Raw genomic sequence first — 17,844 nt, 5'->3', positions numbered from 1 at the left:
TACAGTTCATAGTTTTATTTTTTTAAGATACAGTTGATTCCATCATTATAAACTGAAGAACAGCTCTTTGGCTATTTTCCTTTGCTCTCATGTAAAAGTAAGTAAAATGACATATGTCTTCATCTAATCACAAAGAGTTCCAACATTCTGTAAAAATGTTCCTACAAACTGAAGAAGCCTTTTGGATGAGAGGCAAAACATCTTTGAGTATCTTTAGTTGATTTGATTGATTCTAATCTTGAATAACTGACCATTTCTTCACAGACATGTTCCTTAAAAATGTTCAACTTCATATGGAGACAAACTGTGAGCACAAATCTGTTTCTGCTGTAGATATTTCTGTTGACAGTGAGGTCCGTGGATTATCCTGAGTAACATTAACTGGGATGTTGTTTTTGGGAAGAAATGGTGCTGTTGAGTTTTTCAAATGTCATTTTTTCAAAAGTTAAAGGATACAGTATGTGTGGAGGTGACTGATAAATGCCAATCAAAGATGACTTGCACATTAACAGAGAGCTCAGGCATACTGTTGTTGTGGTGAAACATTATGTGTAACTGATCTCATTAAAGTCAGAAGATGATCTGATGATGAGCATGTGCACCTGCATTCTGGAGAAATTTCCTGCTTATGGTGGAAAGGTCTTATTTAGGGAAACCCTTCACAGGTTGTCCCCTGACAGATGACATCATTCAAGAAATCTATGCTTTGGAAGTTATTTTTAAGGTTCAACAACTTAAAATCCAGGGGACCCCACACTAGCTTTAGAGTCAAGAATTTTCAGCTCTTTTTGACATTTGCTGAGCTTTGCCCCTAAGCACAGTGGTTTTCGTGGTATACTGAAATGAATATTGGAGGAAGGAAACTAATGGTACTCTTTGGAAAATGGTCAGCAGTAGTTGGTGATTTGTAATTGACAGAATAGCACTCATAACACCAGCGATATGGTCCTTTAAGCCGCCCCGTGTACTCCATGCTGTGTTTTCACTTTGACTAAACAAATGCTAACTTTCCGTAAGCTTCACCTCCCATCAGAATATATGTGGTGGTATAATATGTGATGTGAGTATTTAAAATAATGACACAGCTCTTCCACAATTGTCACAGGAGTTGAATCTGTTTCTGCATTTATGCTTCTGTGTTTGCTAAGCCTCATCTTCACTGTCAGAATTTATGTGCTCTTCTGGCTGAAACAAAGGATTGTGGGTCAGTTTATGCAGATCCTCAGGAGTCATCTCTCTCATCTTCCCATCCATACCGAGCTGCATGGGCTGGATCACATTGGTCCTGCATGGAGAAATAATTATGGTAATAATTATTTCTTATTTCTATACTTGCAGTATTTGACAGCGGTGTGTGACCAGGCTGGTGACCAGCATGAGGAGGAGGTGCATGGCTGTTGTGGCTGTGTATGGTTATATCACGCTTCTGTCCAGTATGTCTTGTTTGTTCAGACTTCAGAGGAGATTTCTCACATTTTTCATGGGTGCAACCCACATACTCAGCTTTGCTGCTCATCCCACAAATGCATGTTCCTTACAAATGTGGCACCAAGGGAAATATTCAGGCTTTCCAATGGTATAAGATGCATTGCCAAGAAGCAATGTTACAACAAGGAAATAATCTACCAAACACAACTTTCCTTGCTTTTTGTGCTAAGTTTATAGTTATCTATTGTAAAAGACAACAATTTTGAAATGTATTAGAAATTACTTCAAACTGAACAGTGCATCTGTGAATGTGTGTGCATCTGTGAATGTGTGTGTGTGTGTGTGTGTGTGTGTGTGTGTGTGTGTGTGTGTGTGTGTGTGTGTGTGTGTGTGTGTGTGTCCACTTTTATTGACCTTGACAGTTTGTCAAACATGTTGACCAGCTTCATGGCTTCATATTCTTTCTGCTCCTCTGTCATTCCCTCCATGGGATCTGGCTGCTCCTCTTCTACAACTCCTGTTATTGGATTTATACTAGTGACAAAAGAGAGAGAGGAAACTATCAAAGGAACAGAAAACAGCAAAACTTTTTAAATTAAGCAGTTGATAATTAATGGATACTTTTAATTCACATTTATCAAAGTTGGTATGATGAAAAGCTCCAGAACATCAAATGGATGTTGAGGTGAGAAGGTTTTGCCAATAATCTAAATCATCTGTTTTATTTTGTCTGTTTCATATAGTGTTGTCTTGTGTGTTATCCCTGCTGTGTCAGCACTGTAAACTGATTAACTCAACATGTAACTGGAGAGGAAGGAGCTTCGATTATCTGTCAGTAGTTTAGTCTGCTGAGAAAACTGGCTCTAGGGACATGAAACATCACCTCTCTGGCGTAGAAAATCCCAGAGCTAGTGCAGCAGGCAGAGCAGTACATGATTAAAATCTTTCTGCTCATCTATAAAGCTCATATTACCTTATTACCCCACCAGAAAATTGCTCTCCCAGAATGCAGGGTAACTTGTGGTCTCCAAAAGAAAAATGGGAGCCGGAGCCTTCAGCTATCAAGCTCATCTCTTGTGGAACCAGGTTCCAGTTTGGGTTCAGGAGGCAGACACCATCTCCACATTTAAGACTTTCCTCTTTGATAAAGCTTATAGTTAGGGCTGCTCTCCCTCGATCTGTAAGTATCCTCATCCCATTAATGCAAATTACTAACTCAACTTCTTCAGGCTCACATAGTTTTGTGCTTTCTCGTCTCTCTCCTTCTGTCGCTTTCTGGATCAGGGTCTGGATCTGTGGTCGCGGGTTTCCTGTGCCCCGATGTTCCTGCTCAACACCCAGTATTAGGGATCCAAGGCATTGCAACGACAATGTTTGGCCATCTTCCCGAAACTTTGGCAGGATAATTTACAGACGTCGCTGATCAAAAGTTATCTGAAGAATTTTGATACGTTAATCCGTTTTTGTTTTTTTCCTTTTGTGTCTTTAGGTACAATTTTACATAAATGCTCATAAATAAAAATAGATTTGACATGTGCGACTGCGCTGCAGGTCAGCGGCACCAGACCTTCTGTTATTCAAGTCAGCTGTTAGCCAAAAAGCTAAAGGAGGGCTTTCAACTGCAAACAATTCTACATCTAATTTATGAAGCATCTGCAGAAGCAGCACAGTATTGCTAAACTCATACCATGAAACTTCCGGCAGAGTGGTGTTAAGCAACATTGTATGTTTTGTAAAAATACTGAATACTGCTCTTATAAATACAAGTGCAGAAAAACATTCATCGGTTAAAAGAAAAAAAAAATACATAAAATGTATCTGTCAAGTCCGTTAGTTAAAGCCACACTATTTTTGGAAAAGGTGCAATGAAACACACTACATCAGTTACTGAGTTAAGGTGACACATTGTTGTGGTGGTACTTACTGGGCCTTGGCCTCTCTGTACTCCTCTGTCTCAGAGTCTTCATCTTCAGAGTAGATGCCAGAGTCTCTGCCCCCCCTAAGAAGTCCTCTTGCAGCCAGCAGACCTGCAGCATTACCGTATCCAGTGTACTTAATGAACCTTGAAACTGGATAGAGAACATATTATATGCAGTATTTGAACACATTAAAAGATCATTATACATGCCACATTTTTTTTCTCTCGTTGGAATGTGTGAAGTCATATGTCATTGGTTCAACAATAGCTAATTTTTATGGTGAAAAGATAATAAGAAAATTGATCAGTCCAGATGGTTGATGTTACAGCAGTGAGCCATAGGCAAGTCAGTCACACAAACACCGCCATGAATTATTGAAAAATTTCTACTATTTCCCTCACCACTTTCTTTGCAGAGAACAAAGAGGAATTCGGCAGCACCGTCCTTGACGTCAGTGTCAATGTGTGTCATTAAACGGACTAGTTTGTTCCTCAGAGTACTGCCCACCTCTGGCCTGTTCTTCACATCACGCAGTGGAGGCAGCACCTGAACACACACACACACACACACGGATTTCCGAGCTATCAAAACACTAACATTACTCATAATTAATCTCTTCATCATCAGAATCAGAAGGAGCTTTATTGCCAAGTAATGTTTTACACATACAAGGAATTTGCTGCGGTGATAAGGTGCTACACGCAGACAAACATACAGTCAACATAAATAAATGTAGAAATATATAAATGGATATATCATGGATTCTCTTTGCCTCAAGCAAGTACTGACCTTTGACCTAAGGAACTTCCTGGTCTCTCGGTGGTTGCGGGCACTCTCAGTCAGTAAGTTCAGTGAAGGGAGAAGGGTCTCCTTCAGTTTATGTCCCTGGGAGATAGACAAGCAAACTTTAAGGATTTCATGATAAATGCAACCTCATTAGATGGACTGCAAAAGCAAATAAGTCAGTTATATCAAATACAATCCATGTAAAAATAGCACAATATTAACTGAAATAATAAAGGTCTGAAATGTAAATTTTGAAACAAGGCCTTTTTAAATGACTGGGCCACATAATTAGATAATAAAGCATGAAATGCGTTTGTTGATAGAACCAAATGGACCATTCATTCATCAGTTAACATACAGCTCCACCTAGTGACATAGATTATGTCCACAGAGGATGCAATTTCCACCACACTTCATCTCACTCTGTCACATCTGGAGAGAAAGAACGCATATGCCAGGCTCCTCTTTATTGTGTTCAGCTCAGCGTTCAACAGCAATTTAATTTCCACAACAGCTAGTGGAAAAGCTGAGGTTGCTAGGTGTGAATGCTGGTACCTGCTGGTCTTTTAGTTTCTGTCACTGAGGCAGGAGTCAGTCAGAGTGGGCCGCCAGACTTTACCAACAATCTCAGTGAGTACAGGCTCACCTCAGGGTGGTGTTTTGCAGAGTGAACCTGCTGTTCACTCTGCTCACCCACCCCTGCACAGCCAGATTCAATTCCAACCATATAATTAAGTTTGCTGATGACACAGTAGTAGTGGGTCTCATTACTGACAATGACGAGTCTGCCTAGGATTGAGGTGGAGCACCTGTCTGTGTGGTACGTCCTACAACCTCTCCCTGAAATCAAAGGAGTTGGTGTTTGACTTCAGAAGGGACAGCAGGCATCACCGTCGCACGCCGCTGACCATCGATGGCTCTGCTGTGGAGAAGTCAGCAACGTGAAGTTCCTGGGAGTGTACCTCTGACCTTCTCCACCAACACCTTGGCCGTCGTAAAGACAGCCCAACAGCGACTCTACCAACTCCGCAGACTCAGAGAGGGCAGGGGCACCACTGAATCCATCCTCAAATACTGGTTTGGAAACAGTAGGGCTACCGTATAGTGAGAACTGCCAGCAACATTATTGGTGCCCCTCTGCTTTTTTAATAAGACTGCAGAATAATTGTTGTACCGACCAGAAAACATGTTACGTAAATCAGGAAAATGTTAAGAAGATCCGAAAGGTACTTTTTTACTTTTACTTGAGTAACATTGTTACATTGTGATGTCTGAACTTTTACTTAAGTATGAAAATTGAGAACTTCTTCCACCACTGACTGTGCCCACAACACACCGGCTGCCATATCAGTACTGTCACCTGAAACCCTATAACTGTCATGCACTAAAGACACCTTACAAGTAAATTACAGGACTGCTCTATTGCACTCTCAATACACCCGAAGGATGAGTTGCTATTATGTGACATGGTGCATGTGGTATGTGTTTTTTAACTGATATTTCTTAGTTATATTTTCTAAATATTCATTTTTGTATCTGTTGTTACTGTTTTTATGATCTATATTGGTTTTATCAACAACTGGCACTTTGGGGAACAGCATTTTGGGGTTTTTTGTATGCAAATACGTGAAAAAATGACAATTAAGAAATTACGTTCCGGATAGAAAACACAGTAGTTCGCCTGGCTGTGTTCAATTGTTTATTTCCTATGTTGCCCTAGAAAATAAGCGACACATATCTTCTAACCAATGAACAACCCTTTAGAAAGTTATTCTAGCACATTTTAAAATCATTGTTTCATGTTACCCATTTTATCATTCATGCCTTTTCACTTGTAATTTCTTACCCGGTCAAGTCTTTTCTCCATGAATTCTAGCAGAATGTTGACAGCATCCATGTTGACCCCCATGTACTCACAGGATCCTTGTTGCACCTTGGGCATCAACAGTACATCCAAACAGGGCAGAGGGAGGTTACCTAGCAAGTTAACAGTATGGCTGAGAAAAAGAGGTGGAGGGTATTAGGGGGACGGCATGATGGAAGAGCATTGACTGCATGATCAATGCAAGAAATCAATGAACATGTTGTCCTACCTGTGAAACTCCTCAGTCCGCTCCTCTCCATCTGCATGGCTCATTAGACAGTGTCTTAGTTTGGCTCCCAAATGTCTGTACTCTGCTGCCTCTTCCTTCACACACAGACATTACGCACATATTGAGATACATGTAAACAGTTCTTATTAGTTAAAAACCCTCATCAATGCCAATGTGTGTTTTTATTGTATATTTTACATTTGCTCATGTTTAACTTGTTGTTGTTCAGTCAACTAATATGGTTGTTTGGAGTGAAATGTCTCAACAACTCCTGGATAGATTACCATGAAATATGGTAAAAATATTATAAGTGGATTTTGGATGAACTATTACATGACATCATTCATAATTATTAGTAGAACAAAACTAAACTGTAATTTTCTTTAGTACCTCATCGATCTTGTGCTTGGTTGTGTCAAATGTAATATTGAACAGTATTTTCAGTATTTCCATGGCTAGTTCTGTCTGCTGGCGGCTCAGTGGGAGTGGTTCTTCAGTTGAGACACCCTCTAACCCAATCTCCAATGTGTCTGGCCGACACAGACCAAGTGCAGCATCCAGCTGGTTGCCTAGAACGTACACATCATGGAAAGATATCAGATATGTTTTTTACTTAGTTCATTGTACCTTACATTTACAAAAGTACAAAATGGTCGATTATTTTTCATATGTCTTGTTATACATTTATCATGGGTTGTTGGACTTCAGAACATCCTAGGTGTTTTGACATCTGATCATGATCTGGAAGGTAAGTTGCCTCTTAGCACTGGTTACCTTGAAGACTAGTAAGAGAGAGCTGACACTGGTTTCCCAGGGCAGTAGGTAGGTAGATTTACTGTCACAATATAACAAGTTATAGAGTCTGCTACACAGCAGACAATATACATTAATATAGAATCAATTATGAAAAATGGTAAACAGAAATAAACTATCATCACTGGAGCAGTGCTGAGGATGAATTAGAGTTTAAGAGTCTGATATCTTGGGGGGAAAAGCTGCTCTGCAGTCTGGTGGTGCGGCAGCAGAAACTTCTATATCTCTTCCCAGAAGGCAGCAGGGTGAACAGGCTGTGGCTGGGTGGGTACTGTCCTTCAGTATCCTTTGGTCTCTGCGTAGACACCTGACTGATATCACTGATGCTCAGGAGATGGGTACCAATGATCTTCTGAGCAGTTTGAATCACCCGCTGCAGAGCCCTCCGGTCCTGAGCCGTGCACATCCCATGTTAGTGATGTTTCCAGTCAGGATGATTCTATTGCTCCTCTGTAAAAACTGACGGGAATTTGGCATTCTTAAGCTTCCTCATGAAACAGTCGTTTCTGAGCTTTCTTCACCAGCATGGAGAGATGATGTTTATTCCCAGGAACCTGAAACTGTTCACCTGCTCCACCTCAGCTCCACTGATGTAGACAGGAGCGTGTGTCTTTATCTCCTTCTTCCAAAAATCAGTGATCAGCTCCTTGGTTTTGCTGACGTTGAGCAGTAGGTTGTTCTCGGAGCACCACTCTGCAAGATTATGAATTTCCTCTCGATATGAAGTCTCATCGTTGTTTGAAATCCGGCCGATGATGGTGGTGTCATCCGCAAACTTCACAAGAGAGTTCTCTCCATGTTGGGGGATGCAGTCGTGGGTGTACAGCGTGAACAGGAGGGGGCTGAGCACACAGCCCTGAGGGGCTCCAATGTTAAGAACTAGAGTGGAGGAGGTGAGTCCGCCAATCCAAAGTGACTGGGGTCTGTTTGTGAGGAAGTCCAATATCCAGTGTTGTATTTAAACAGAGTGCTGAGTTTGCTGATCAGTGTCATGGGGAGATTGTGTTGAATGCTGAGCTGAAATCCACAAACAGAATTCTGATGTAGGTGTTGTTTTTCTCACAGTGTGTGAGGGCTGAGTGGAGGGCAGTGGAGATGGCATCCTCTGTGGATCTGTTGGTTCTGAAAGCAAACTGGTGAGGGTCCAGGCTGGCTGGGATGTTGTTCTTTATGTGCTGAAGAACCAGCTTCTCAAAGCACTTCATGAGAATGGGGGTGAGAGTTCAGACTAGACATTGCAGACTTTTTTAGGTACAGGAACGATGGTGGCTGTCTTGAAGCAGGTGGGAACCCTCTCCTGAGACAGTGAGATGTTAAAAATGTCAGTAACAACATCAACTAGCTGATTGACTCAGGTTTTTAGTACACGGCCAGGAATGTTATCAGGCCCAGCTTATTTACTCATATTCAGTCTCAGCAGGACTCTCCTCACATCTGCTGTGGATACTGACAGGGGCCGGTCCTCTGGAGTAGACTTCACAGCTGACTCTTTGTTGAGGAGATCAAAGTGAGCGTAAAAGGTGTTTAGTTCATCTGGTACTGTGGCCTCACACATGATGGGGGTGCTCCTGCTTTTGTAGCCTCTGATGTTTTTGATGGCCTGCCACATGTCTTTGGTGGTGTTGAGGTCTCTCTCCAGTCTCTGCTGATGTCTCCGCTTTGCCTCCTTGATGCCAGCTTTCAGTCTCACTCTGGCGAGAGGAATGATTTTATTGTTTTGGTGATCACCACATCATCAACACGTTTGCTGATTTAAGATGTCACTGATGATGGATATTCCTCAAGGTTGATGTGGCTCTCCTGGATGGGGGCCCCTCTGAACATACACAGTAGTTACAATGGTTACTCAGCAGATCAGTTACCTAGCAGACTGATGCCGTGAAGCTCTTGAACCAGCTGCGCCCTGATGTCTACTCTGAGGGCAGTGAGCAGGAAGGTGAGGCGCAGGTCAAAGAAACGTACCTGGATAGAGAGCAGACACATGGAGACTTATTCGCTCTCTATCTGCTGTTACCATTTCAGAGTATCAAAAACTATACACAAAGCCAAAAGCAGGCATTGAAAGCTTGGTCAGTAGTTATTCTTTTATTGGGTATTCCTGTTTTATTCTAAGTCATAAATATGCTGACTATGAAAAAAAGTTTAAAAAAAATTTTTGATTATGTCCCTTACAGTAAGTAAAGAATTCATTTTTTGATACTTCTAATTGTTATTGTATTGGCACCTATTGAAAAAATTCAAAAGTAACCCAGTCTCATATTTAATTAATTTACAATAAAAATATGCTTTGAAAGATACATATGCTGTCTGTATTATGTTTTTTTATTTATTTATTCATTACATTTTTATTTGTACAAGTTCTGTTCTGCTCACTGCCATAAAGTGTTCATAAAATTAATCATCTACCTATTTGAAGTCCATACCTCATGGTTCCAGGTGGGATCATGACACTGCTTCAGCCTCTCTGCCACACCCTTTATCATTTGAAGATCTGCTGCTATCACCTGCCATCCATTATATATATAAATTAGTACCAAAAAAAAAAAAATTATAATCTGGGGAATTCATGTAATTGTAGGTATGAAGAGACACACAGGACACTGACCTGTCCTGTCTCGCTGTGTAGCAGGATGTTACAGATGGACTTGAGAGCCTCTACAATCACTTCCTGGTCAGGGTTTTCTGGAGTAGGGGAGGCTTCCTTCACCACATCACTTGATCTATCTGCTGCCTTTTCCTCCTCTCCTCCCTCACCCTTCACTTGGAAGAGAAAGAATGACAAAGTCAAGTAGCACATTCAACCTATATCTAGGCCATTTTCACAAAAAACACAACAAAGACTGGAGAGCGGAAGATAAAGTGAGCTTCTAACGCACTATTTTTTTTAATCAATATTTTATCTCTATAGATATTTTGTGTAATCATTCCTGAACTAATTTGAACTCAGTCAGGCCTTGAGCCTTGTCCTGTGTAACACCTTCTACATAAATAAATTGTGGGAAACACACACAACAAATATGGGTGAACTTTAGCCCTGTTATCACTTAATATTTGCAGTTGAAATACTCCCAATTGTTGAAAATTAGCATCTACTTAGTAAAGTATATTTTTATAGTTTAGTCAGTTTATCAGTAATAACATTGTAAAAAATAAAGTTACATCTGGAAATAAAGAAATACAAGCAGTCAGTCAGTCAGACAGGTTGGAAACACCCCAACATTTTATTCAGATTATAAAGATTTTACTTGGGGGTTAAGAAATGATCCTTTAATGACACCAAGCCATCTTTATGTGTAGGGCTTGTAAAGACCTTTTTTGTGGTACCAGGAAAAGAATAGGTGTAATTAATAACAATCATCTGCATCTGCATTCCATTTAGATGAGCTGAATCCAGGTACCTGGTAGTGTGAATGCTGTCTCTCTGGAATTGCTATCTGGGACACTTGATGGAACAGGGCCATATTTAATATTACACATTGTCTAAACTGGCGCATAGTAAAAACAGCACATTAGCACATCAGCAGCAGCTTCACTCCTTCGTCTGCGTCTACACAGGATAGGTTCAGGGACAGTACTGTGTTTTGGCTGCACTCAGACCCCAACAAATAATCGCTGTGGTTGCAAGCATAACGAAAGGAAGAAAATGTACTTTAAACGTTAAAATCCGCTTTTTCCAGCAACGATAGCCTAAGTGTGTCTGTTGGATGTCTCATGTTGTAATGAGGTATGAAAATGGAATTTAAATGTTTCATTGGAGGAACAACAAAACAGGAGCACCAGGTGAGAGTTGGCGGGAATTACCTTGGCCCTCCACTGGCTGGCTGTAGGCAGGTACAGCAGTACCAGCCACTGAGATGCCGGCGTAGCGGCAGAGAGTAGACATGGCAGAGCGACTAATGTAGGGGTCCAGGCAGTGTTTGTCTCTGGAAAGGATTCGAACTGTTTCTAGACAGGCCAGCTGGCAGGAAGGCTGCAAGTCCCTGTTCAGGAAACCAAGCACCAACTCCCCAAGATGCTGCATCACACAAAAAATACATCAGGTTACATCTATATTTATGGAAACAACAAATGGCTATAAAGATATGAATCTTACAAGTGATTTTAAGCCATTAGGAAATGTAATCACTTCTGAATACTTAATGTTTAAATTGAAAAACTACAAAATTTGCAGTTCTAAAATATTTTACTTTGAAAACCATATCTCAGTTCATGTGGTTTGGGTTGCCTTATATGAAATGTTCAATTATTCATTTTATGTTGTAAATAAAATAAAAACATTATTTCCAGGGGACACAATCAAGTCTATGGTTCCTCCCCCAGAAAAAAGGACAGAATACATGTTTCTGCATTTCTACATGCTTTTATCATATCCTCAGCTATTTAAAAGCAACACATTATGATTAAGATGGCTAACATGCTTAGTTTAATCATTCTGCCAGAAAAGTGGTATATACGCATCAGAAAAAGCTTCTTACTCTCTGTATGGTCATCACATGCTGTGGCGTTCAATTAGGGATATAAGGTATACTTTCATACTTCTATGGCACATTATTCATGGAACTATAAACAGATAATGTTCCATTTGCAATTTAAATCACAACATATAAGAAATGTATCATAATATGAAATGTATTTTTATTTTAAGAGGTCACACACTGTCAATCAAGTTCACTGTAAATTAATGTGTTAGCCTTTGTTTATGCTCAAGTCCAGTACTCTTTATTATGACATCCACGTTGGGATTGCACCTATTCACTGTAACTCAAAATACAGGGCTTTTTAAACTCCCTTTTCATCAACCAACGCCACCAAGTCTCCTTAAAAATTTTCAAAGTGACTTATGTCTTCTGGCTTATGTAGTGAAAAGAGATGCTGGAAACTAAAACCAGTACCATATAAATGTCTGCTACGCTGTCTTGCACAATATCTTCCTACAGTCTGTGGGCAGGTTTATGCTAATTAAACTTAATCATGAACTCACTTACCTTTCTTTTTTTGCCTTTAGACTCAAATATGGGAGTAAATCAATGTCAACAAAGAGATTCAAAATTCACTAACTCTTCATGATGCACAAATGTAAAACAACATCCACAAAAAGACACTAATGACAATCATTTCTACAATTATAGAAAGACTGCAAGACAACTTGGTTTGCACTCAGCATGTTACTTCTGCATTAAGCACTTACTGAAAGACCACACAATCCAGCTATTCAGCATTTAACCTTAGAAACAATGCCATCCATCTAGTTTTGCACTTAAATATAAAACCATTTAAACCAAGACTGAACTTAATTAAATCCAACATCCTACTTCTTTTATAATTGCATGGATTTTGAGTAGAATGTTTATATGTTTGCTTGTGACTTAATGAGACCGTGGAAGGCCTCTAAATAAACTGCTAAAGGTCAATTCTACGATGTTACATTCAAATTAATCTGAATGAATAGCTTGTTAATTATAATTTCTACCACCTTGATTGTTTAAAAAAAAAAAATCCAACTCGTTCTCATCTCAGTGCGTCATTACTGACGCTTTCAGACAGCGTGATAAAGCGTAATTATTTCACGCTAAAGGTACCCTTCAGCGTCCGTATGAAATACTAATACTAATATATACTGTACATGTGACAAAAGGTTGTGTCAGATCATTTTTTTGGCAGTTTAGGACAGGGTCTATGCCATCCTAACCTAAGATTCTTAACTAAGGAAATTACTCAGTTCTATGGTAGCTAAATTCCTATCAAATAATGTAAGATATAAAACAAGTTTCTTAATGACAAAAATCTTAAATGTCAGACAAAAGGTATTTTCGACTTAAAACAGTTTCTGTAATGAGGCCCCAGACCTGTGTAGAGGTACATTTTTTACCCCACCACATGAGGTTTGACTGGTGCCCTCTTCAATGGTATAATGGCACCCGGCTGTAGCATCAGCGCCACCTACTGATTATCTCGATGAACCAACTCTTAATATTCAATGGTAGAATTTAGAAAATTCACATTTTCTTATGCAGATTTTCTACATATATGGTTAAAATTTGCGTTACATTTGAATGCAAATCTGGCTAGTCATATAAACAATAGTGTACTTAATAGTGTTCTTATACCGGTGGCTTCCAAGTTATAAATGTACAGCAGAGCAGACTATTTTTAGACAAATGTTTTGATTTTCTTACACATTTATTAATATATTCAGTATATTCTTTGGGTCCTTAAAAAAAATCCAATAACTTACTACTTAATAATATACTTATTAATATTTATGAAACCTTTGATGAAGAGAAACTTATCTTAACTAATAAGGTTTTTTCATTGACTAACAGAGAGAAAATGTACGGGAATGTTGAGAATACCTTTCTGTCCCGCTCTTCTTCCTTGCTGAATGTAAAGCACTGGTTCATCTGAAGGCAGGAAATGCAGAAGGCACAAAGAAAGGTGTGGGGAAAAGAAGAGAAGAAAAGCCAAAAGAGACGAGAGGAAGAAGACAGCAAGGAAATGGATCAGATGGAAAGGCAGGAGAAGAAAGATCCAGAAAGTTGTTATGTTTGTTACAACCAGATAAGTGACAGCATTTATCATTTGTTTAAACTAGGAAACAATTCATGTTTACATTTTTCTGACAAGTTCTTGTGGCTGAGCTAATAATGAGTTTTCTCTCTCAGAAGCAAAAGTAGGAAACAGCACGAGGTTGTTGTAGTGCTACAAAATCAATAAAGAAGGGGAGATTGGGGTGGATGTTTGGATCTTTTGCCATTTTTTGTGTAAATATGAAGAAGTATCACAGAGCGCGACTGAAGATAAATCAACGCTTTAATCCCAAAAATTAAAGTAAAAAATTAATTTAAGAAAAAGCAGTTAACTCTGAACTCCCCTACGGGCGTATTTGTCAAAGCATAATCCAGTCCGTCTGCGGGTGTTTATATGTCCAAAGGCTGCAGCGCTGCCCCAGCTCTCTACTCCATAGCTCCCCGTAGCTCAGCAGCTGTCTGTCGGTCAGCGGGGATTCACTCCCCCGCTCTGCCTGGACCTCTCCAAACAACGCTCTGAAGCAACTCCTGGATAAGCAAACCCTGCCGACCCCTACCGAGCTGGACAGTGCCCACAGGTCCTTTTTCCGAAGGCCAAGCAGGGTGACAGGCCGAGACGAACATCATCAACATCTGATTCCACAACTATCAAACTAAAAAAAAAGTCCTCTGTGCAATATTATCTAGCTGCAGTACCGGAGACTGCAGTTTCAGGACCCCCGCAATCCTGGGACCGCAGTTCCCATAGTATTTTTGCGACAGTGCCATCTAGTGGAGTGGTGGTGGTAATGCACAACAACATGAAGGAGGTTAACCCGGTCTGCTAGCAGCTGCAGGGTTAACCGGTGGACATGCATATAATCAATAACTTAGGTTTAGGCACACACTCTGTGATGATCCCAGACTTTAAACCAGGAGAGCGGTGTTCGTGTCCCATGTGAAATAAAAAGTCAACATTAAATATTTTTATTTAAGTTAGGCAAGTTACTTCAGTTGTGTAAGTTACGCAAGGGACGTTAGTTAACTTACATGTTAACTGCCGTACGTAGTTATTTTAACTCGAACGATGATCTTTTCCTAACCTTAACCAAGTAGTTTTGTTGCCTAAACCTAACCAAATTGCAATATTTCAGAACTTTAATAACGTGCCCTTTCAAAATGGCATGTTTCGAAACACTAGTGTTTGATTTTGAAAGTCCAACCGGATGTTGCATATTTAGGAGGAGGAGGTTTAGGAATACCTCGCAGCTAGAGACACCTAGCAGGAACTCTCCGGTACACAGACCTGGCATGGTACCCATAATGCTAGCTGTGAACAACAACGGACACAGACTGAACAGTGTTAACATTATGGCAATTACAAATGTGTTGACTCACTAGTTTTGCATTTTTAACATTAATGTTATGCTAACTCCTCCGAACTGAATAAAGAGCGGTTTGGTTCATTTACTTCTGCATTATGTTACGTGTATAATCTACACTCGATGTTCTTGGTTCATACTCTGGTACTGGATGATGCGCATCTTTTAATTTACTTAGTTTGTGTTTATTATAAGGAATGGAGCGACAAACTCAGTGCAACCTTTCAGTTTATAGATACTGTCTCTTTGGCTTATCCACATAGTTGCCCTCTACTATTGCTGTTAGTGCCTTGGGTGGCCTCATAGCTCCAAGCCTGTTTCCTATCCTTCCAGTTATTTCAACTTTATATAGTTATAGCATTTATACATATACTTTTATACATTTTCTCCCCAGGACGGTCCTTCATATTATGGTCACTATCTGCCACAGTTTTTTGGACCCAAATGGGCGTTACATTATAGCTTTGGGTAAGCTACAGAACACTCCCGTGGTCCTGGCCTCAATATACACACCAACTTGGGACAATGACAAATTCATATCTAAATTTTTCTAACCTAACTGATCATCACATAATCATCAGAATCAGAATCAGCTTTTGTTGCTAGGTATATGTACACATACGAGAAATTTGACTCAGGATTGCTCATGATGTGCTTACTCATACAAAAATACAAAATCACAATAATAAAATAAAAAACAGACACAGTCTTCAGTGTAGACAACACAAATATACACACTATGAACAAAAACAATATAGACATATTGACAAATAGTGCAGTGAGCAGAGTGCAAAGGATGCAGGAGTATGTACATGTCGGAGGTGGATGTGATATACAGGTACATATACATGTACACATGTACACAGTGCAATGAAGCATAGTGCAAAGGATGCTGGAATGGAAGTATAAGTAGTTTGTGCAGGTGTTATGTACTTGAGGTAGGTGTATTGGTATACAGTATCTACAATATAACGGTATGGACAGCACTGAAATAGAGAATGGTGAATAAATAAATAATAAATAAATAATAAGTGGAAACCAGTAAACAGGTGACTGATTAGAGGCAGAGTTACTGGGATATTGCACAGGAATTGTTCCTGACACCGTGAGTCAGAAATCAGCTGTTCATCAGAGTGATGGCTTGTGGGAAGAAACTGTTCCTGAGTCTGTTGGTTTTGGTGTACAGTGCTCTGTAGCGCCTACCAGAGGGGAGGAGCTGGAACAGGTTGTGTCCGGGGTGAGATGGATCTGCAGTGATGTTTCCTGCCCGTTTCCTGACTCTGGAAATGTATAAGTCTTGAATGGGGGGCAGGTTGGCACCGATTATTTTTTCTGCAGTCCTGACTGTCCGTTGTAGTCTGCTCCTGTCCTTTTTGGTGGCAGATCCAAACCAGTAAAAGTGGATCAGCAGCTCCTTAGGCAGGTTGAGCTTCCTGAACTGACACAGGAAGTACATCCTCTGCTGAGCCTTCTTGATGATGGTGTCAGTGTTGGGCTCCCACTTCAGGTCCTGGGATATGGTGGAACCATGAAACCTGAAGGATTCCACAGCAGACACAGGGCTGTTGAGTATGGTGATGGGGGGCAGAGTGGGGGGGCTCCTCCTGAAGTCCACGGTCATCTCCACAGTTTTGAGCGTGTTAAGCTCCAGGTTGTTTTGACTGCACCAGAGAGCCAGCTGATCAACCTCCCGTCTGTAGGCTGACTCGTGCCCGTCCCGGATGAGGCCGATGACCGCTGTGTCGTCAGCGAACTTCAGGAAAACTCCTGGGTCTCCTGAGGTGCAGTCGTTGGTAAGTCAACGCTGTGTCAAGTCTGCACGAGGAAGGCAAAACAACAACATGGCGGATGGATACAGACGTCCAGACCCACTCGTCTTCAATGGAAATGTGGCAGAGAACTGGCGTAAATTCGAACGGGAATATGAAATATTCATAGCCGCTGCACACAGCGATAAAAATGCTAAAACTAAAGCCTACATACTCCTTAACCTGGCAGGGCCTGATGCTATAGAGAGGGAATGCTCCTTCACATATGCGCCTGCGGTAATATCAGCGGACAATGAGGTCATAACAGAGGCTCCTGAATGCCTAAAGAAAAAATTTTAAGAAATATGTAACCCAGAGACCAACGTGATAATGGAGAGGCATAATAAAATACACAGCAACATGAAACTTACAGAAAGAAACTCCAGCAGCTCTTGCTACTGATGTTTGGACTCATTGGGAGAGAGTCGCGTTAATGTAACGTTTTGTATCTACTGAATGCTGCTCTTATAAACAGGCTACATGTGTTTAAAAGTCCGAATTTACTTGCTTTATGTTTTTTACTTCAGCCAGTGGTGTTAAGAAATGTTAGGCCCAGGCTATATGCTTTGTAAAAACCACACTCCTTGCTGCTGTTATGGATATGGTGTTAGCTAAAAAGTCAGGAGAGACTGCTTTGTTTGGGGGTGAAGGGGGGTGGTATTTGAAAGCAGTGTTTCATATATTTTATATATTCGTGCAGCACCTCCTGGCACCGCTGCCACAGCCTGTCCAACATTAGAATACCCCCCCGCTGTCATTTATCAACCCATGGAGGTCTGGATTTGGAGTCACACTCAAAATCAAAGTGGAAAACACTACAGGCCGATCCAACTTTGATGTAACGTCCTTAAAACAAGTCAAAATGAGGCTCAGTAGTGTGTGTGGCCTCCACGTGCCTGTATGACCTCCCTACAACGCCTGGGCATGCTCCTGATGAGGTGGCGGATGGTCTCCTGAGGGATCTCCTCCCAGACCTGGACTAAAGCATCCGCCAACTCCCGGACAGTCTGTGGTGCAACGTGGCGTTGGTGGATGGAGCGAGACATGATGTCCCAGATGTGCTCAGTTGGATTCAGGTCTGGGGAACGGGCGGGCCGGTCCATAGCATC

The 17,844-nt window shown here is 40.7% G+C and overlaps 1 protein-coding gene across 3 annotated transcripts in view; it reads right to left on the bottom strand.

Annotated features, from left to right (window-relative positions):
• The window catches only part of ric8a (RIC8 guanine nucleotide exchange factor A), a 35,672-nt gene continuing 17,828 nt past the window's right edge, over positions 1 to 17,844 (bottom strand). The window contains exons 2-14 of one of the 3 annotated variants that reach the window (XM_046036372.1): positions 13,393 to 13,440; positions 10,841 to 11,054; positions 9,645 to 9,799; positions 9,463 to 9,543; positions 8,902 to 9,001; positions 6,617 to 6,795; positions 6,227 to 6,321; positions 5,980 to 6,130; positions 4,137 to 4,232; positions 3,749 to 3,893; positions 3,353 to 3,497; positions 1,843 to 1,962; positions 1 to 1,285 (exon numbers count right to left, since the gene is read on the bottom strand). In XM_046036372.1, the coding sequence (XP_045892328.1) occupies positions 1,144 to 1,285; positions 1,843 to 1,962; positions 3,353 to 3,497; positions 3,749 to 3,893; positions 4,137 to 4,232; positions 5,980 to 6,130; positions 6,227 to 6,321; positions 6,617 to 6,795; positions 8,902 to 9,001; positions 9,463 to 9,543; positions 9,645 to 9,799; positions 10,841 to 11,054; positions 13,393 to 13,440 (1,671 nt within the window). In that variant the 3' untranslated portion in view covers positions 1 to 1,143. Of the gene's footprint in view, positions 1,286 to 1,842; positions 1,963 to 3,352; positions 3,498 to 3,748; positions 3,894 to 4,136; positions 4,233 to 5,979; positions 6,131 to 6,226; positions 6,322 to 6,616; positions 6,796 to 8,901; positions 9,002 to 9,462; positions 9,544 to 9,644; positions 9,800 to 10,840; positions 11,055 to 11,514; positions 11,562 to 13,392; positions 13,441 to 17,844 lie in introns of those variants that run through there. The other 2 variants (XM_046036374.1, XM_046036373.1) reach the window with 2 other exon arrangements.

Source organism: Micropterus dolomieu, linkage group LG22 (genome assembly GCF_021292245.1).
Source record: "Micropterus dolomieu isolate WLL.071019.BEF.003 ecotype Adirondacks linkage group LG22, ASM2129224v1, whole genome shotgun sequence".
In the NCBI taxonomy this organism is placed as follows: Eukaryota; Metazoa; Chordata; class Actinopteri; order Centrarchiformes; family Centrarchidae; genus Micropterus; species Micropterus dolomieu.
The sequence above is the reverse complement of the archived record's forward strand: the minus strand, read 5'-3'. Positions and strand labels throughout refer to the sequence as shown.